At 35.7% G+C, this 22143-nt stretch overlaps 1 protein-coding gene across 2 annotated transcripts in view; it reads right to left on the reverse strand.

Moving 5' to 3' along the window:
* The window catches only part of LOC114646919 (serine/threonine-protein kinase 32C), a 351995-nt gene that overhangs the window by 226621 nt on the left and 103231 nt on the right, over positions 1–22143 (reverse strand). The window contains exon 2 of one of the 2 annotated variants that reach the window (XM_051922990.1): positions 1576–1665. The exons of the other annotated variant lie outside the window; for it this stretch is intronic. Within the exon in view, the coding sequence (XP_051778950.1) occupies positions 1576–1665 (90 nt within the window). The remainder of the gene's footprint in view (positions 1–1575; positions 1666–22143) is intronic. 2 annotated transcript variants of the gene reach the window in all.

Raw genomic sequence — 22143 nt, forward strand, 5'->3', positions numbered from 1 at the left:
CCAATGTAAATAAACAAATCGCCTAAAGAGGAAAGTGGAAAATTCAAAGTACAACTGTAAACTTGTTCAAATGGTTTAATTTATAAATAAAGCAAGTTAGATAATGTACACATAACATCCAGGTGCATTTGGCGACTAAGTTAACTGATATGAAAGTTTGTATATTACACATTTTTTCTTTACACAATCCAAGATTCAGTTATTACATTTTTTTTACTAGATAGTTTTGTAACAATGAGTTTATAGTCAGAAGTAATTGTGATAATACAACGTAACTGCATGTGGTAGCAGACGACATTAAATATGTGCTTTTTAACAGCACTTTACAAAGGAGTTGAAAAAACAAAGCACAAAGATGCTTGTGGTGGTTCAATAGCTTTCACACACAGGTTATTACAATTCAAGTGATGTGAAACTGTCATTGTTTGATGCGTGTTGGTGGCAGAGGGTCTGTGACTAATTGTTATTCAATTTTCTTAAACATAACATTTTTGAAACAGAGTAGTATCTAATAATTAGCAATTGGGAATTACAGTATGTATTAATACAAAATGGCCAATCTTCTTCTTCTTCTTTCAGCTACTCCCGTTAGGGGTTGCCACAGCGGATCATCTTCTTCCATATCTTTCTGTCCTCTGTATCTTGTTCTGTTACACCCATCACCTGCATGTCCTCTCTCACCATATCCATAAACCTTCACTTAGGCCTTCCTCTTTTCCTCTTCCCTGACAGCTCTATCCTTAGAATCCTTCTCCCAATATACTCAGCATCTCACCTCTGCACATGTCCAAACCAACGCAATCTCTCCTCTCTGACTTTGCCTCCCAACCATCCAACTTGAGCTGACCCTCTAATGTACTCATTTCAAATCCTATCCATCCTCGGCACACCTAGTGCAAATCTTAGTATCTTTAACTCTGCCACCTCAAGCTCTATCTCCTGCTTTCTGGTCAGAGCCACCATCTCCAACCCATATAACATAGCTGGTTGCACTACCGTCCTGTAGACCTTCCCTTTCACTCTTGCCGATACCCGTCTGTCAAAATGCCAAAAAATGCCAAAATGGCCAATACTAGTATAAAATAAGTATAAATATTAACTTATGAAAGGAGAGAAGAAACTGAAATAAGTTCCCTATCTATTTAAAACAAAGTAATCAATCTAAACTATATAAATAAATAACTTAGGAAATGATCTTATTTATTGTGTACTGGGAATATGAATGGTACTTAATGGGCAAGAAGATCAGGAGCTTGCCAAGATTGTTTGAAGATATCTGAAACTGAAAGATCAGGGGCTTAAGCTACTGAAGCATCCCACCTCTTGACGCCACTGTCCATTTTTAAACCTGTACTATGTTTATATAAGTTAGGGCAACTGCACCTCTCACGTGTTATAAATTACTTGATACCCCAATTAGCTGCTGGTTGATAAAGTCGGTTCTTTACAATAATTACCTGCACATAATATTGTTCAATCAATTCAGTCTTATATATGCTTACATACAGTAATTGCTTTCCCCTTCCATTTATTTCCAGAAACGTGACTTTCTTTGCACTCTATTAGTTAACTTACCTAAAGCAGCAGAAGAAGGGTACTGTTGTGTGAGCTCTTTGCTCGTGCTCTGCCCAGTGTCTGTTTCACTTGCATTGGGCATCCGAGCGTCTGTCAGACAAATAAAAAAGGAAAATATGCAAAATATACAAGTTCAGGCAACTGCTCTCAAGGTAAAATTGAAAAAGTAAACTAATTCTTAGTTGAAGTTACACAGAATGTTTCTCCATTTTTAGATCTACAAGTTTGCAAAATCAAAGGGAAATTTTGAAATTTATAAACTTCGAACACTGTAATCTTTTTGAGATAAGTGAACCAAAAATTAAACCGTCTTGACAAATTTCCTTGAAGAAAAAGTCTGCCACAAAACTGGTCCTCGTGGGGCAGAGTAGTTTCATGCGGACAGACAGCCATACAGACATGTGACCCAATTTAATGAAAACACATATGATAGCCTGTGAAATAATTCTGACCAAATCTGCTTTAGAAAACTCTTTATTAGTCCCAAGACATTTTCTCTAGTATATTAGCAGCAACAGCTGAGGATAAGGAAATGTTCAAGTTCATCATCAAACAGAATCGGAGAAGATACAATTTGCATGAGAAATAATAGCACTTGGTAAAGGCTGAGATGGTCTTTTAGCATTGATTAGGCAAGTATCACTGTTCACATTCACCACGTGATTTGCTTGCCAATAGTGTTTTATGTACTGTTTTTTTTTTACTGTGCTGTGTTACAGACTTGTAATACTGTACTTTGTATAACAGTGTGATAAAAATGTTGTAATTATCCCTGAGTAGGCTGGTTTCACCAGTGGTAGATCGAATAGTGGAACAAATCACCATTTCTGGGAATGGTGATATACTTTACAATATTTCAGCCGGTGGTCATCATTCATGTTTATTTAGTGTCTTTGAATACATGTTTCATGTTAAAACATTTTCAGATTGAACTTTGCTTCACCTTATCAAAAATAACTATGTAAGAAGAATGTATGTTAGTCTAAACTACCAAACCTACAAACTGTGTATGAATAATATCAGCAAAGGAGGGCACAACGCAGTAAAACTAACTGGGTCACTTTATACATACTTTTAAAAATGTTTCGCCTATGAGCTATCACCAACAGAAAGCTCTAATAATAAGGTGTAAAACTAATGCTTCTTGATCGTGTAGGCCTGTCTTCTGATTTTTGTACACCCAGACAGATCTAGGTCCATCCATAAAGTTGAAAAAATTGAGTGAAAATACGAAAGAGAAAACCAAATTATAACCCAGAAAACAATGGCAATGATAAAGAAATTAACAGTGAGGAAATGCAAAACAAAATAGGTTATTAAGCAAGGGTTAAATTAAAGTGACAACTCAATTTTTATATAGAGCCCTGGTCCTCATCCATATTGCTAACCAAGAATGGTAAACCAGATGGCATGGACACAGGTAACCGGATGGCATGGACGCAGGTACACGGCGATGGGACCATGAGACGTACTGCGCAGGCGCGTACAGCTCAAGTAATGGAAATAGCAGCAGGCGTCACCGCCATATTGTGAGTGGCACTACTGCGGAGTGAAGTTAGGAATAATGTGCTGCTTGGGATTGTACAAACCGCTGAACGCTTTACACCAAATTCAAACACAATACAGCTCAACGATACATACACGAGCCCACCTGGATAAGATCAATGAACGCAGGCGCCTACAACGCGCGTCTGAAACTGCGGAAGCAAAGCAGGCACGGGTTCAAAACGAACGAGCTCGACTGACGGATATACAAACACGAGCCCGTCTGGATAAACAACGCGCCCATAGCCACACAGAAAAGAGGCTTCTGCACTGCACCCCAGAGTCAAACGCAACACACTACGGGGTCCGCAAAGGTCCACAAAGATAGTACGAAATATATAAGAGCACACCCATCGAAAAGAAATCAATCGTGTAAAAGCACATAGTACACAAAAAATCATGTGCTCTCAGCGCATATAAAGCGTATAAGGACAATACGGAGAATAGAGACCCGAAAGGAGATCGTGATATGCCATTCGTAGTAAAATGTTTACAGTTTACCGTGAGAATACCTTTTGCTATGACAATCAATAAATCACAGGGACAAACAGAAAAACACGGATTATTTATTACAGAAACAGAAACAATATTCACTCACGGGCAGTTATACGTTGCGTTGTCACAATGTGTCTCCAAAAAATATTGTTTTTAATGAAGCATTAAAGTAAAAGTGAAAATAATGAAATTGAAACAATTCCAAAAAAAAAAATGTAAAATTGTATATCCAATTAACCAAACACAGGGGTTTGGCGAGCGAAGCCCCCTAGTATGTCAGAATATATGATGTCTAGTGCAGGACCAATGTATTAGCAGGTTCTCATATTTTGAAATCAGAAGGACATTTTGGTATTTAAATGATCTTTTAAAGTCAGAAATATCAAAATGTTTTACCTTTCAAAGAAATGTAATGAGTATTTCTTTTGCTGCATATACATGTGTGATAAATTGTATGGATGGAACTGATAATGAATTATAAGCTCCTCTGAAAGCTACCTTGTTATTTTCAAATGTAGTAGGGTATAAAAGTATATAACAGATTTAACAATAACAACAATAAAATAAAGACAAAACAAAATGAAAAATGAGCAGATATATGTAGTATGAGCTAAGAGGTATGACAAAAATCTTTGGAAGATTACTTCTCCTGGACTTTACTACTACTCTTACCTTTGTTTTTAAACCAGCACGGGCTATTTGTCTGGATACAATCACTGCTAAACTAATCTTAGCCTTAACTTAGAATCCCCTGCTTCTCCTTCTGTAAATCCTCTTTCTTTAATCGTGTTAAATGTGAACATCTGGTATCATGAATCAACATAACACCTGACTCCCACAAACAGAACTGGCAAGACTCTGTGAATTTGTGGGGTGCTTGTTGACCAGTTATCCATATTGTAGTTTTAATAATCTTTATACTATAAATAAATTTCGTAATCTGATTGTTTGTTCAACAACCACAAAAATACGCCTGAACTGATTTTCACAAAATTTTTCATGTGCAAGGCAGCAACAGAGCACTGGAGCAGATAGGAGGACACTGTTATCATCACAGTTCTGTACCGGTCAAGGCGGGATCTGATTAGATTAGATTAAATTGATTGATTGATTGATTGATTGAGATAGATAGATAGATAGATAGATAGATAGATAGATAGATAGATAGATAGATAGATAGATAGATAGATAGATAGATAGATAGATAGATAGATAGATAGATAGATAGATAGATAGATAGATACTTTATTAATCCCAAGGGGAAATTCACAAAATTTTGTTTAAGAGTATACGTTTTTGTCTCTTTGAGGGTCATGTTTATCCATGTTGAATATCAAAGGTTCAGCTTAACCTGTTTATTTTCATCAAAAGTCTTTTTTGCAAAATATACAGATTCAAAAGGGGTGTACAGGACTGTCAAAATGTTAAGAAGCAATGTTCCTTTCTTTCAAACCATACAAAAAACTTAAACTTCAAAACACCCTTTTTAATAATTTTCACCATTACGAAATTACATACAAAATGAAGTTTAGCATCAATTTTGCAAAACTGCATGCAAAACAAAACTGACCATTTCACTGATCACTACCTATTATTTTGTGATATTATATTATACATAACTGAATGCGATTATTACGTAGTATGACAGAGATAAGCCATGATGAAATGCAATGTTTTAGCACATGCCAAGTTGTTGTTCATAATATGATAGAAAGGGAACAACTGAGAACAGAGTTACTGTATACTGATGGTTGACATTTATTTAAGTCCATTTTCTGATGAGGCACTTATACACTTATAGACTTTTTTTCCAATACAGCATTGTAATCAACACTGAATGAATCAACTTTGAATCATCTTTATTACATTATCAAATACTCCCCCTGAAAGAATTGCAAGAATACAAAGACCTGCAACAAATGTCTGTGTATCCCAAATCACCAATGAGTAACAGATATGTTCTTAAAACTAAGACTAAGGGTCATTGTGTTAGAGAGATGTCACCTCTTAAAACCAGACCATGCCATCTACCACCTCCAGTCTTCTTTCATTTGATAGGTTCTAGTACTCATCAGAGCTATTCCAAATTTCCAGAGACTCATGAATTACTATATTTTTTAAAAAACTTGATTTGAAACTAGAAAACACTACATGATGCTTCCCTCATTGTATTACTGATCTTATCGACAACTAATTCCACTTCATTGTACCTATGAATTTCAGGATGTTAGGAATATAATGACCTACCTAATATTGCAGACAGGATCAATAAAGAAGAAAGAAATTCAAGCAAAAAAATAAGAACTGGAAGAGAAAAAGATATGAACCAGTCATGCATGGGAAATGAAAGGTATTCTGAGAGACAGTAGATCATTTAATTACGCTATCCATTTGATACTCATTTTGTAATGACTTGGGCAAACTTGAATTGCCTGATAGCAGTGGGCAAAAAAAAACCACCATGATGGAATGAGCCTGTGGCTAAAAGTCCTCCAAGACAGCACCACTTGGAGGTGATGGAGCGGATTTTTCATGATGGTATCCAGTTTTGCCACCACCCTCTATCCAAAAAAACTTCCAGTGGAATTACTTTTGCAGTTTTTTTAGGTCACTGTGTTGTGGACTGTTCTCAAGTGTATCGCCATTTTCTATACCGGCTTCTTTCTGAATGTGTTCTTTCATACGTGAGCACTGAGAGTGATGGCTGTGACAATGTCAACACGCAGCTAGTATAAAAGATGGACGCAATTTCTACATTGGCCACAATAGCTACATTATATCTGACCACCTTTAAAGCACTTGTACCATGTTCACCATTTCATTACCCATATGCTTGTTTAAGTATGTTAAATGTCTATGTTGATACTCATATCTTGAAAATCATATCTATTTCCTCAAATTCAAATCAATCAAATGATCATTTACTGCAACTTGAATAAAATGAGGTATATGTATAAATTTAGGTTAGTATGGCTGTGTGTCTACACAAGAAATTTTCTTAACAAGGAATGTGTATTAAGCTTATACTGTATTATTTGCCATAGGCTTTGCATTTTAAAAATAAATCACTTCATTTTTAGGATAACACCACAAAGGGAGAATAAACTTGTTTCATGAAAATGCATATACAGACCTCTTCTAAAAATAATGTAATTTTCTTTCAAGTGGATGTTTTTGTAATATGAAATCAAAAGGAACTGAATTTTCTGTAGAAAAAGGTAGAAAAAAGTCATAACTGTAGTTCAATTATTACTATACAAATTTCTTCAGATTTAACAAACATTATTAATGAAGATGCCCATATCTCTTAAATTGAAATGAGCAACTGAAATAATGTTGTACAAAAGTTGTCGTTTCTTTTGCCTAAAAGATGCCCTGATTTCTACGCTAGAAAGAGACATGTTTAGATACCAGTTTCATTATATAGTAATTTAAACAAGACAGGTTTGCTATAAAATTCACAAATGAAAATGGGAGGCTGAAACAAATTTAGAGCTTTAAAGTAATTTTTCACTTATATTTCCCAGGATCAAAGCAGTAAAGTTTGTCTTCATCCATCTTCCCAGTACTTGAAGACATTGTGCTTCTATAAATACCTAACTGCTGCAGACAAGAGAAGAATAACTAATAAAGCTTGCATATCTTAACCTGGTTTTTTGTGCAGACATCTGGATGGGACCGGCCTCTATGTCGGCTGAGTGGCAGAACAGAAGGAAGAGGCCAGAAATAGAAAAAAGGTGCCCAGGGTATGCTGTGCTTCAGTCTACTTTCTTTAGTATTCTACTACTGATCTAAATCCATGCTACTCCTATTTCCCACCTGAACTTGGTGTGTTATGTATTTTATTTTCCATAGTTAAATGAATAAACAATTATGCGTCATTTCAAAATTTGTCAATCAAACCCTATGTGAATACAGGGTATGCTGCTGTATAGGTTTCAAGCTGTGGTAGAACAATGTTCACCCAAAGTTCTGAAGTATTTTTTAAATTTTGATTTTAAAACTTATTGTGGGGAAAAACACAGGAATACAGGATACTGAGGAATACATTGTGGGACCACTAGCTTTGGAGTAATTCTGACTGCCTGACCTTTTAAAAACAGAACAGACTCTATGATGAAATGCAGTAGTAAATAGTGAGACTGGAAAATTCCTGAGACTGTAAATGACACACAAACACAGTGTAAATGGAACTGTTCTGTCAAGAGTGAAGGAAGTCACATGAAAGCAGGGTGAGAGATCATTAACAGATGAATGTTTGTAGAACAGTGAGTGCGCCTCTTATGTCCTCCATTATGAAATACATCAAAGAAATTTCAGCCATGAGAACAGTAATGTAATCCCAACAATGTCTGGTCCTTTAAAATGGGGTGGGCAGCATCAGGGCTGAGATAATAATGCTGGCTGAAACTGTTATGATGCAGCATTACTAGAATTGTTGGCTCTCTTTCCTTGAATTAAAATGTGACCCAAAAAAGGAGCCACAATCTGACTTCAGTAAGCAAGCACTTAGCTATATACAGTAAAGGAATAATGTACTGTAAGTAGATAAAAAAAAAAGAAGAAACATCTTTCATCCAAAAAAATACAAAGCCTAGCTCCAGGCATTGTTTGTAGTTGTCTCTTTGCTTTATTACTTGGGGGATGTGTACAAGCTGAAGATATTCTTCTGGGTTGGTAGATGTTTAATTCATTTGTTTGTCTGTTTTATCTGCTTCAAACTTTAAATGTTATCTGAATAAGTAAGGCAAATGAAAGTTTATCATTTTGCTCAATCGTCACATTCACTTTTTATTTGTATTTATTGCATATTTATTATTAATTTAGGTTACTTATGTTATTTCTATATTGTTTATAAAATCAATATACAGAGTATGCTTCTTTGAGACATGGTGGGTATGAAAGCTAAATTAATGCCCCTCTATTTTAACATCTGTGTTTGCTTTGCATAGTCTTTATATTGTTTGTTATAAGCACAGATACTTTTCTTCAACTAACACATAATTCTTGTTATACATAATTGTATTGATGTCACCAGTATAATTCTTAACCTCCTGCACTAGGTCTGAGCTGTATTTATAAGCATCCACTCGACTTGACTTTGATCTACTTATCCTCCTTGTGAACTCTCACTATGTTGAGGTTAGCTGTTGATAGTGGGAAAGCTGCTGTCACTATGATTCTCAGCGGTGTGAACAGAACTGAACTCCTGTCATCAACTCTCCTTCAAAAAGGATATATTCAGACACTAAAGATAGGACATAAATAAGAAACTTTTTAACCTAAGTATATTGATTTCAGTGCAATTTATATGAAATGCCTCTTAGTCTTCTTCAGCATCAGAGTTTGTTCAGTATTTATTGCTTTAGTGTTGTCATTGCTGATGAAGTCTGCATAAAATACATACAGTATGTCTAAATGCTCCAGCCTGTTTGTCAGTCACATGTCTTCCAAAGAGACATTTATAAGAATAAAATGCTTTTAATTTGTCTAATGCATAACAGATTCTCTATGTTGACCTCTCTGCTGACTCCTCTTTTGTTAATAATTAAAATAAACTGGCTATTTTTAATGCACAGTCTCTTGAGAAAACCTCATTAACATATGATGGGTATTTTAAAGGGGCCAAACTTGTATTATGTTTAATTGAAAACACTGTGTGATCATTCATCTTTCAATTAAGATACACACAAAAGCAATGAATAAATTGACAGTCTTTATTAAAAAAATTGAGGTGCTAGTGCTAGATATATATTATTATACTCATCTTGGAATCAAAACTTCTTCCCTGTTTACAGCACAACATTTTGAATACTTAGCTTTAAGGTCCCCTCCTTGTGGAACTCTGCTGATTTAATTATCTTTAATATATGCCTCTCTAATTCATCCTCAGAAATGTGTAAAGAGTTTTGTGAATCGTTAGTGTCTCTTCCTTGTGTCTTGCTTTATGGGCATAGCATTTGTAAAATATATTAAATCAGACCAACTTAAGCCATTCAACTAAATTTACTACATTAATACAAGAAATATGCAAACATTAAAAAGGTAAATATTCAAGAATATATGACCATAAACATCTTTAAAATGATTTATTTTCTATTATGCTTTCTTTTATTGACATTATTATACTTTAATAAATACTATGTTGCTTTCACATTTCTGTTCTTTGTCTTTACATCTAGAGTGAGGGAAGTAATAAAGTATTTTGCTCCTTGCTACAAGGTTTTTCCTGAAGAACAAGTGCTAGAAGACCCTGATGGTGCTGGTGGTAGCAAGTCCCTTTGTGGAGTATTGAGAAGTGACAGGAATGAGTCATTGGAAGTTAGGCATCACTCATACCTTACTGTGTGAACAGGATATGTGTGCCACATCCAGATATGGCAAAGACTTGCAAACAGATTCAAAAGCAGGACATTGGAGCTGTGAGGTAGGAGTACTACTCATTAGGCCATTGTTTGGAACAGTGTTGAACCTTCTTATGCAAGAAAACTACGACAAATGTATGTCAGCTACAAGACATCATCCGGTTTAAAGATGTCTCAGTTTACTTACTTGGTGGTCCTTTTCTCATCTTGTTACTAATTATTATTTATCTATTGTGAGTTTTCTACTGTGAAAAAGCTGTAATTAACCAAATTATTACATTACCCAATTAATAAGCTAATTATTATATTTGAACCAGATACATTTTTTACCATAAAATATTGTATATATGTTAAATCAAAGTATGCATATAATAAAATTTGGCCTCAACCACTGCTTCCCACACTTCTGCTTAAAAGAAGATAGGGGAAAAATGTAAAATGAAGGGATACACAACACTATTGTTTCCTAATACAAAGTCCTATCTTGAATTGTTTAATTTGTTTTATCAGCCTCCTTATACAGCATATAATTTTTTTGGGTGAAAAATGCATTTTTTTTTTTTAATTGTTTTGCCATTTCTTGTCCTTAGTTTTGCTTTTATTTTAAAGTCATTCTGTCCTAGTTTTCTTTTCTTGGCTATATTTAGCAAATAAATAATTTATTATAGCAGTTTGTCATTGTTTAAGGTTACCTACAGTAGAAAATGCGTGGTGGTATATATTTGCTCCTAGATCTTAGATTTCACAAGCAAACAGCTGTCAGTTGGCTGGAGGTATGATTTAAACATTTGTATTCCAAGTACTGGAAATGGCACACAAGATTACATTACAGATGATATAGATGAGGAACTAAAAATTGTGAAGAAAATCTATAAAATAGCTGCATGATTTATATATACTGCACACTTTAAATATGTACAGAAAATATGCATTATTTCACTTTATAAATTTTAATATGTATAATGATGCAACAGCTAACTTTCTAAAATACTAGAACATTTTTGCATATTTTTTCACATACTGCTTGAAATTCCGTTGCTAATCATCTTGCGAGTAGAATATAAATTACTGTTTATTTCTTGGTGAATCTTGAATAGTTATTAGACAATCAATTTCATGTCAAAACAGTAAACATGGCAGAGAAAACCAAAGGTTCTGATTTTCCAGCAAACTCCAGCGCCAAGGTGTAAGCTGGAATGCTAAAGCTTGCTTCACATCAAAGAGGTGTTTAATACTGGCAGCAGCTGCGCTCATTTGATCCAATTCTCTTTAATGGAAAACCAGAAATTAGCATCAGGTGTGTCATTTGCTGAGATGCATTAACGCATAAAAACAGAGAACTACAGCAGGTTCTTTGGTATTGAAAATGAATTTTCTAAATGGACTAAGGAATATGAAGACTTGACACTTAGTCTGTGAAATGACAGTCAGAGTGACTTGATATCTCTCTTTTACCCCACAAAAATGTTTTTTAAAATCATCAAACTCCATTCCAATCTTTTTTTTTTTATTGTGCAACATTGTTGTTCCTTACTAAACGTTTAGACTTAAACCTACTATTATTTATTCACAGGGATGTCATTCATTGACAAGATAATAACATATCTACTGTCTAATAATTCACATGTGCTATTATTGTCTCAACAGTAACCTGCAATATAAGTTGAAAAATGCCATAAGTGACATAAAAGAGTATTGATTACTGCATCTTTGGGACAGGAGCTGTTTTTACAGTGACATACTCTGAACTCTTTCACAATGCTTTCAGCTGGGCAGAAACTAAATTACATCGTAGAATTATGCATTTACTGATGTATTTATTGTTTTATTGGTACAGCTTGAGTGAAGCCTCCTGATGAAAAGCTAGCATATTCCCATCATTATGCATGGAATACATTCTAATGCCAATCAAAAAGTGATTAAGACTATTACTTTTATTTAAAAATACACATCATAGACCATTTTCATTTTTTTCATGGTAGGAATTGTGACAAACTTAGGTTAGCACTACTTAAAGTGCTAATCAGTACCTCCCCATTCTTCTCTAATCTTAATATCAAAAGTTTAAAAAATGAAAACTTAAAACACTAAGTAGCAGCATTTAAAAAGACAACGGATTTCAACCAAGACTTGCCTGACTCCTCAAAGTGATCAATGGCTAACAGAAGGATATGTACTGTATAGTTGTGGTGTGCTACTACCTTTTGCTTTGTCACCTTACTATATTGGTATTGATTATTTTCCAGCTCTACATATTTCTAATTTCCATTGTCATTGTTGTTTAAACAATAAGGTAAACTCACTCTTTACTTGTATCAATGACCATATTCTAACCTAACAATGAGGAGAAACACAAAAAAAAAGTAACAATGTCCATTACTTTTATATGAAAACAGGCAGTTGAACATCGAAAAGCTGAAGCCAACATAGATTAAATTGATCTGAAAAATAAACTTCACACTTTTATTGAATGAAAGTCCCTTCCTGTCCAGTCAGTCAATTATGAAGCAGCCATTTAGGCAACTTGTTTTATTAAGATAATCTTGTATATCAACTATAATAGTAAGTAAATAAATGATTTTATATATTTTTTTTTAAATAGACTTACTGTAACTCATCAGCAACACTCAGGCAGTGCAGCAGTGTTGAGAGGGTACCATTTTAATATGAAGAGCTTAAAAGGCTGCACCTCTTTATATATAGTGGATTCAGAAACTATTCAGACCCTTTCACTCTTTTCACATTTTTTTGCTGTGTTGCAGCTGTATGCTAAAAAGTTTTAATCAGTTTTCTCCCCATATTAAGTCCAACTCAATACCCCAGAATTAAAAAGCAAAAATATCATGTCTGAAACTTTTACAAAATTATTACAAATTAAAAATACTGATATATCACATTTACACTATATTATTCAACACTTTGCTATGATACTTGAATTTTAGCGCAGGTGCATCCCTTCCTCTTGATCATTGAGATGTTTGAAGTCCAGATGTGATCAATTCAATTGAATGGGCATCACTGGGAAAGGCACACACTTATCAATAAAGGGAACAACAGTTGACAAGGTGTATCAGACAAAAGCCAACCCATGAGGTAAAATTACTTTCCTACATAGCTTAGAGACAGGACTGTGTCAACACACAGATCTGGGAAAGGCTACACACAATTTCTGCAGCACTGAAGCTTCCCAACAGCACAGTTGCTTTCATATTTCTTAAATGAATAGCGCTTAGAATAACCATGACCACTCCTAGAGCTGGCCTCCCAGTGAAGCTGAACAATTGCGGGAGAAGGTGGATGGTAAAAGAAGTGACCAAGAACCTGGCTGAGATCCACAGAACCTGCATGGAGATCACTACTCTGATCTAGGATTTGTGACACAGGGTCCAGACTGAAGCCTCTCCTCAGTAAAAGACACATGGAAGCCCTCTTGGAGCTTGCATAAAGGTACCTAAAGTACTCTCTGACTGTGAGAAACAAGATTCTCAGGGCTAATCAAGATTAGTATCATGTCTGGAGGAAACCAGACACTGCTCATCCCCTCTGCAGTACCTTTCTCACAGTGAAGCATGGCTCATGGTGGCAGCATCATGTTGTGTTTTTTAGCAGCAGGGAGTGGCAGACTCGTCAGGGTTGAGGGAAAACGAAGTGGAGCAAAGTACAGAGTGTTCTGGACCGCAGGCTGGGTCGAGGGTTCAACTTCTGACAGGACAATGATCCCAAGCACAAAGGAAAGACAGTACAGGACTGGCTGAGGGACCTAAAAATAGCTGTCCATTAATGGTGTCCATCCAACCTTGACAGAGCTTGAGAGGATCTACACAGAACAATATCAGAAAATCCACAAATGCGGTTGTGAGAAGTTTGTCATATCATAGTCATGAAGACTTCAGGCTGTAGTTCTGCCAAAGGAGCTTCAACTAAGCACTGAATAAAGGGTTTGAACACTTATGTCAATGTGATATTTCTGGTTTTTATTTTTAATAAATTTGCAGATATTTTAAAAATCCAGTTTTTGCTTTGCCACTCTAGGGTATTGAGTGTTGCTTGATGAGATGAAAAAATAATTTAAATTTAGTAAAATGTAAAAAAAGGGAGGGAGGTCTAAAACTGTGTCAATCTACTATAAACATTTTAGAGACCCTTTTTAAAATACTGCTTACATTTTTTGATTTTTCAATTCCTAATACAATATTTGGGAGACCTTGAAATAATATTACTTGTTTGTTATTTTGTTACATCAATCTTTAATGTTCATTTTTTAAAACAGATTACTCAACTATATGTAAATGATTTGTATATTATTTTATTACTAATATAGCTGACAATTTATGTAATTCATATCGATCCACACCAAAGACTAATACTCTACAGCAGGGGTCCCCAACCCCCGGTCCGCGGCCCACTACCGGGCCGCAGCTGTCTGACAGCTGGGCCGCGAGAGAACTGCCGGCAACGGAGACTCACTCAGACTTTTCAGAACGCTTGGCGGGCGGGGCTTTGCAGCGGCGCAGAGAGAGGAGAGAGACCGAGGTGAGAGAGTATTACAACAAAGTTATTTTTATGGTCCCGACAGTTTTTCCATATGACACGAGTCTATAGAAATCGCGTTACTACGAAGTACATTCAGCAGATGCTTTCATTACAACGAAGTCACCTTGAAATGCTTGAACGAATCATCCACAGAGCAGTTAGATCTGTGGTCGCAGCTCAGTTGTGCACGTTTGCACAACGATCCCCAAACAGAAACATTGTAAAAAAAAATCTCTTTCTTCGAACTTTCCTCGTACTGTTTTTTTTTTTTTTTGCTGTTTTTGTTTTCTGTGGTTTTCAGTGATACCTTTTGCTTATTGCTTGTCAACATTTGAAAAACATCCATTGGAATTTAACTCATTGTCATCCTCCTATAGAAACGGCAGACACAAAAAAAAGATAGCAGTGTTAATGTTTGTGATGTGCAATCTGTTGGAATGGCAAATGCAAAGCATATGTCTTTGTTATATGCAAAAAAAGAAGAAAAATCTCGGGTTGCTAACATATGCGAACTGCTTAATAACTTAATAATAATAGAAATGTTATGTAATCTACATTTAAGTTTCTAAAGATATTGCTCTATGTTTTTGTGACAAACTGGGAAAACTATATTGTATTACTTAGAAAAATATTAAAATATCCACAGTACGTGTGAAATAAATAAGCAATCACATATAATATCAACTGTGTGTTCTACAGTATGCACAATATAAATGACTGACAACAACTATATTTCACGAAGGGGGTGGTTGCAGAATGATCATCATAGAACTATAGCAGACAAGTAGACTAATCTGTGCATGTGCCATAGCATATTTTATGCCAGCTTTGCTTCATTCTCAGCGCATTTGTTAACCAAAGTATTACTATAGCACTGAATATAATGTAGGGGAATGCACCTAGTCCAATGAGGTCACTAGTCTTTTCTTTCAAGAATATGTGCCAGGACATCTGTGGTTTCTAATCAAATCAATGATAGTAACACTGAAATTTGCAGAAGATACCAAAATTACAGAGACAGCATGAAATGAGGGGACAACAAAAATACCTGCACAATCTTCAAAACTGGTTAATGCTTGGAAAATAAAAGTTAATGTTGACTAGTGCAAAGTGCTTCATATAGGTTGAAGGAATATCAATTATAAATTCAAGATGGCCAAATCTTTCATGTACAAAGAAAACCCAAAGAAAAGATTTAGAGTCCTTAACTAGTAACATTTACCTCTCTAATGAAAGGTCTAAAGCAATCTATTATAAACCCTGTTTAATATGTAACAGTTATTTTATGGTCAAACTTTACAGTGTCATACTGAAAGTACATCTGGTGTACTGTGTGTAGTTCTGGAAAGCATGCTACCTAACAGCACTAGCAGCTTTGTAGTGAACAGCAGCCCTTCGCTGACTGGCTAAGGCAAACAAATTATTATTATTATTATTAGGTACGACAGACTGCTGGAGAGAGATGTTAAAGATGTCTGTAAAATATCTCCTAACTCAGCAGCACAGTCTTTAAACACACAACCAGGTGTGTTGTAATGTCCCACAGCTTTATGTGGATTAATGCTGCCCAGTGTCCTTCTCACGTCAGCTGTACACAGTTTAAGCACCTGCCCACCACCAGCAGAGGTGGTTTTCTTCCCCGGTGTATAATCCAGCGCCTCCAAACTGCTATAGAACTCATTCAGCCTGTCAGGGAGGGAGGCATCAATGACCTCAACATAACATCTGGTGTTATTTTATAGTTCATTATGGCCTGAATCCCCTGCCACATGCACCTTGTTTCTCTGGAGTCATAAAATATACCCTCAATTTTTCCTTTGTACTCCAGCTGAGCCATCTTAAGGGCCAGGGAGAGGTCAGTTCCCGTCAGTCTGAGAGCTACTTTGTCCCACAATCTGAAGCCAGCATCCCTGATTCTCAACCCTCTCCAGACCTCTGATGTCATCCATGGCTTCCAAATCACTTGAGATGTGAAGGTTTTGATGACTGTGACATCACCCATGTACTTCTCTATATAGCCTGTGACAGAGTCAGTGTACTCGTCAACATTATTTCCTCTAGGGGTCGCTAGCTCCCTAGTTGGAAAAAGTTCTTTTGTAATTGCGGCGTTTTCAGTAACCCGAAACTATATAGATATAATATTAAAAGGCGATATCCCTCCCATAGTGATATGGCGGTAAGAAATCACATAAGAGAAAATAACAGCTTTCTTTAATGATGATTTACGTGGCATTACAGACGAAGGAAGCCAAATGGCAAGACAATTACCAAGGTGGGATCTTGAGGTATACAGTCTGCCATTTTCCGTCTCTGCGCTGGAAGGATTTTCAGGACAGATGACTTTATCATCCATCCGTCTGTCGGCTTAGAGGTGTTTGGCTGCTGTCCAAGTCTTTTATATTGTTTTCTCCACATGCAGGCCCTTACTTAGGTCCCAAACAAGGCAAGGAGAGGATTTAATTTCATCTCTATCATACAGAAATAATACAATGCCCATTTTCGTAGTTGTACCTTCTCTCTTCTAATGCTTGCCTAGCAGTTCTAATTGCTGAGAGCCCCTGTGTGCTAAATTTGGCCTGGCCTGTACATGTGAGTTGATTTATAAAATAATTTTTGTACAGAGCACAGTGATATTAAACCTATATTCTGATTACAGTCCACCCATTGTCACTGTATCTGTGACAAAAATAATACTTGAAGGTCTTATCCACAAAGCAAAAGGTACTTCATAGTGTAGAGAGTTCCTCAAGAACATTTGTGGAAATGTAGGGTGTAGTGCCACTATAGCTCCTGTTTTCATTCATCTAATATACCAGTGTAAATAAATATTAACAATGATAAGTTACAGTACATTTGGATAAACAGTTACATTTAACATGGTGTTACTAAGTAGTGATCACTGTATCCCACCGGTGGTGTAGGTGGAGATCTCCTGTTATGTCTTTTTATTACTTATATAGTCAGTGTTGTAACTGAATATCACTGGGCCCATGCAGTGGGTATCATAGCCTCAGATTACATTATAAATCTATATAGCATCTTGATGGACTTTACTATTCTTTGGTGCTCATAACATTTCTAACTTCAGTATGTTGATATATGTGCCCCACCCTTTGGTGTCTGATCCCTTTATATGAGTTACAATAGTTGTAACATAAATCAGATGCTATTCTAGATCTACTGCTATGATTATTAATAATTGTTCTTAACCAGTATTATTGCATCTATTATCCTCCTCAGCTTCACTATTGGATGTTCTATTCCCTTTCAGTTTACAAAATAACATCATTGGTGGTAAATTATGCATATCCTCATACCCCTGAGCCCTTCCTATAATACTTTCAAGTATATTCCTAAACTTTCTATATACATGCCTTGTCCAACCCAGTGGTTTGTAGATACAGTCTTTTGCTTGGTGGCTTTGCAGATCCTTCTGAACAAATGTGTGGCTGGTACAGGAAAACGTATTTGCCATTACTGGAACAGATAATAAACAGTCCGATTGCCATTAGAGAGCTAATGAGATGCACACATGGTAACTGTCCATTTAACAGAGGAACACTTCACTTGTCCTGCACTGGATACAGCAGCAAATCAAGGGAGCCCTTCGCATTCAACAGCTGTCATCTCACTTCAGTGGCATTTCAGTCTGTTTGTGTTCAAATCCATAAAACTTTGTTTCTGCAGCAAATGTCTGCACAACCATATCATGACATCAGATTTACTTAGCTGGACTTACAATCTTTGTTTGATTCTGCACTCCTTCTACTCTGGATAAGTGAGCCAATTCTTCACCAGCTACTATCAGGTATGTGCAGCAGACCAAGAGTCATTAGTGCAGTACAGTACTTTAAATCTTCTTTTGTAGAATACCACCTTTTCTTCATTGATAAAGCTCCTCCACTGAGTTGGAGAGGTCTGAACAACCACTAAATTGAGTGGCAAAACTAAAATACTTACTATGCTAAATAAAGAAGGGTGAAGGGTAGAGCAAATACATAACATAAAACAATGTTTTATCAATCATATGTATAATACAATACAGCACTATTAATGAAGATCCTAGACTATCAGTTCTCAGTCTCATATCATAAATAACAGTTAGAGATAAATTAATATGGCAAATTATTACATTTAAACCAGGCTAGTGAAAAAGTTTCTTCAGTAGGATAATACACTAAACAGAATTAACACATTGCATCAGTCATACATCACAGATGTCTTAAATTATAACAAGATGTTACATATTTGAACTTATGGGTATTTTCATTTTTGTCTAAAACAAAAATCTTATAACATCTACACCCTATGACAAATTGTAGCTTTGTCTTATCAAGAGACAAATCTCTTAAATGTCTTTAAGATATTACAACAGCACAGTTTATATAGACTAATGGTAAACTTTTGAATTATTCCCATATAATATAAATTTCCTAATGTATAACTGTTTTTAACAATCCATTCAGCTATGTGCATCATCACTGAGCACTAATCTTAATGCATTGATGTAACAACAAATCTTCATAAAATTAATCACTAACAGATACAAATGAATGCATATATTCAGTTCTAATACATTTCATAATTACTGAAGTGATAATAATAATAATTTGACATACATCAAAATATGTAAACCCTCTATACTGTATTTTATATGAAGACTAGAGAAAGAAATTAGCCTAGTTTAATATAGCAACATTTAGCTTGTTTGCACTTTGCAATTATTTTAATATTTAAACATTTTATTATATAGGATGTTATACCCTTACACTTGCACAACTAATCAGCATGCAAGGAAATAATTCCAATAATTGCTGTTCATTAATCCATGATTGATAAGCAAACATTCACCACCCCTTGGTCAGATTATATCTAATTACTCTGCCCAAACTTGCTGTTAAACTATTTCTTGCAGCTTGTATAAGCTGTGTGTTTCATCCATTAGTCACAGGGTTTGCTGAATCTGGGGAAAAAGAACATCTATAGTTTTGAAGTTACATATCCTTTAAGCTTATAATGCTTTATTAAAATTCAGATTTTTAAATTCTTAACTCTGAATGACCACGCTACAGGCTGTCCTTCTTCCTTCAGTTAAACTTTTCTAAGATTCAACAAGGTCAATAACTCATCTTTATTTAACACTGCATGTGCTGCTAGGCTTCATCAAGGACATTCCAGCCTCACTGACTAGGCACAGGATGTATTACAAATACCAATTAAGTTATTCTTATATTACTTTTGATTTTACTTGTGAGAGATGGCCGGCAGTTTATCCTGGCCTGCACCCCCAGGCCACTAGATGGAGTCCTCCCTGCAACATGGAGGTGCCCTGGATCCCCGCAGGGCATCATGGAAAATGGAGTTCGGCTTCACAGCCCTGCTGGATACCGTGGGTACCGCCAGGGGACGCTGCAGGCAGGAACAGGGATTGTTATTTTCTCTATAGCCCGGAAGTACGGGCTAGTCACGGGGATGGAAGAACTGAAGTACTTCCGGGCTGAAGAAAAATAAGAGTTTTCATCTGACCCGGAAGTGCTAGTGGATCACGTGGACTGAAGGACAGGAGTGCTTCCAGGTCAAAGACTATTTAAAGGACTGTTGGAAACCCAGCAAGAGAGCCAGAGTTGGGAGGAAGAGTGACAGAGCTGCTGGGTGGAGAGGAGGATTTATCATTGTTGATTATTATTGTGTATTGTGGAGGTGGAGGTGCTTTGTGCACATTATTGTAATTATTAAAATTATTACTGGGACTTTTACCTGGTGTTTGGACGTGTTGTCTGTGGGTTTTACGGGGCAACAGCAACCACTAGTGTCACACTTGCTATAGCATTTTTTAGATATTCACATGTATTACTAGTACAATTAAATTTGGATATGATCACCTATTACTATGCTATTATGTTATTATGTGGGGTGTCCCCCATCTTTTAGGGTTTGCTTCACATTATTAATTAGTCAGCTGACAGACAAAGAAGCACAGACTGTTAATAGACACATACTTACAAATAATGACATATAAGAGCATCTGCCACCCCAGACTCTGAATAAGAGTAATTAATCTTCTTTTATTTTTCTTTACTAGATTTTATCCCACTTCATGCCCAAGTAGTTTACTTAGCTAAAGCAGAAGTTCTTTAAACAACATTCAGCACACTGGAGAAAGCAACTGTTCACAAACAAACAGCCTCCACTCTTTGCAGTCATTTCTACACACTTAGCAATTCCTTCATTCTTTCAAATATCACATATTCTTGACAAAACATATTTTCATACTCATTCTCTTTTACAATTGCACTTCATTCACAGAGTAAAGTTCTTTTACAATTGTATTTCATTCACAGAGATCTCTATCACACGTGCTATAAACTCACTCAAGGTTGTGCTTTTTTTTATTTTTATATAAGGTTTTTTCCGTTCAACGCACTTAAACACTTCTTGCCCTTCATGCTTATCATGACAGTCAAGCAACTTCTCAGGATGCAAGCTGGTATTACTTTCATCAAATTAGGAGTACATCTTAGCGTAGTTTCATACGGCGATAGTCTCCAGATCATGGAAACTCCGTGGCGAACCGATTCAGCGACAATCAAGGAAAAATATTTCCGTGGGGATCCGATTCAGCGACAACAAGGTGAATCCACCCATTGGGAAATCACGCGGCACAATTCCACAACAAGAAAGCATTCCCAGAAAAAGCTACGCTGTCACAAAGAATATCCTGACTCAACAAAGAAAACATGCATGCTTGAACTTTTTTTTTCCTATCACCGGGCAAGTGTGCTAACCACTGCGCTACCATACTCTTTACCGTAATAGTTCCTAAAATACACAACCTCCATTCACGCACATCAGGCACATTCTGCTTCTCGCAAGAACTTGTCTCCTTTCTCATTTATTATTATAAAAAGAGCATTTTTCCTTTAAACTTGATCAGGGTTTGAAAGGAAAAATGTTTTGCATGTTTATAACTAGTTTTAAACAAAGTGGAGATATTTTATTTACTTTATCCCGATTATATATATATATATATATATATATATATATATATATATATATATATATATATATATATATATATAATATTTCTTTGTCATGTGAGAAGCCGTCTCATTTTAAATCCACACTTATCCAATTAATACCTTTCCTAAAATATGGCCAGTATTTACAGGAAGGTAACAGAGGCATGCTTCTCATTGCAAAGTTAAAACCAAATGTATTTGTTCTTTTTCCAATTTAAGATAGAGCTTATTATTTTTTTAGTACTATTTGTGTACACATTCTACAGTTCCTTTTTAATAATAACCTATAACGTAGGTTTGTAATTTAAGCAATAGCAGTATTTTTTTACCACACTTTATCAGTGTATGGGGGTTGCCAATAACCTTTAAACGTTTAACCTTTTGGGCAGCATGATAGCAACAGCTGCACAGCTCATAAACTGTTTTTCTTAACAGGCGGACAAATCGTGTATTTTGGATTATATTGGGCTGCTATTATGCCATTAAAGATTTCTACAATTATTTTAGTGAGCACGATTGAGACTTTAAGGATTTTATCGGCATTGACATTGTTTATCTTCAAGTAACTGACTACCAGACCTGCTGGATGAGTGACTCTTCAGACAACAAGG

The sequence above is a fragment of the Erpetoichthys calabaricus genome, chromosome 2 (assembly GCF_900747795.2).
Source record: "Erpetoichthys calabaricus chromosome 2, fErpCal1.3, whole genome shotgun sequence".
Classification (NCBI taxonomy): domain Eukaryota; kingdom Metazoa; phylum Chordata; class Cladistia; order Polypteriformes; family Polypteridae; genus Erpetoichthys; species Erpetoichthys calabaricus.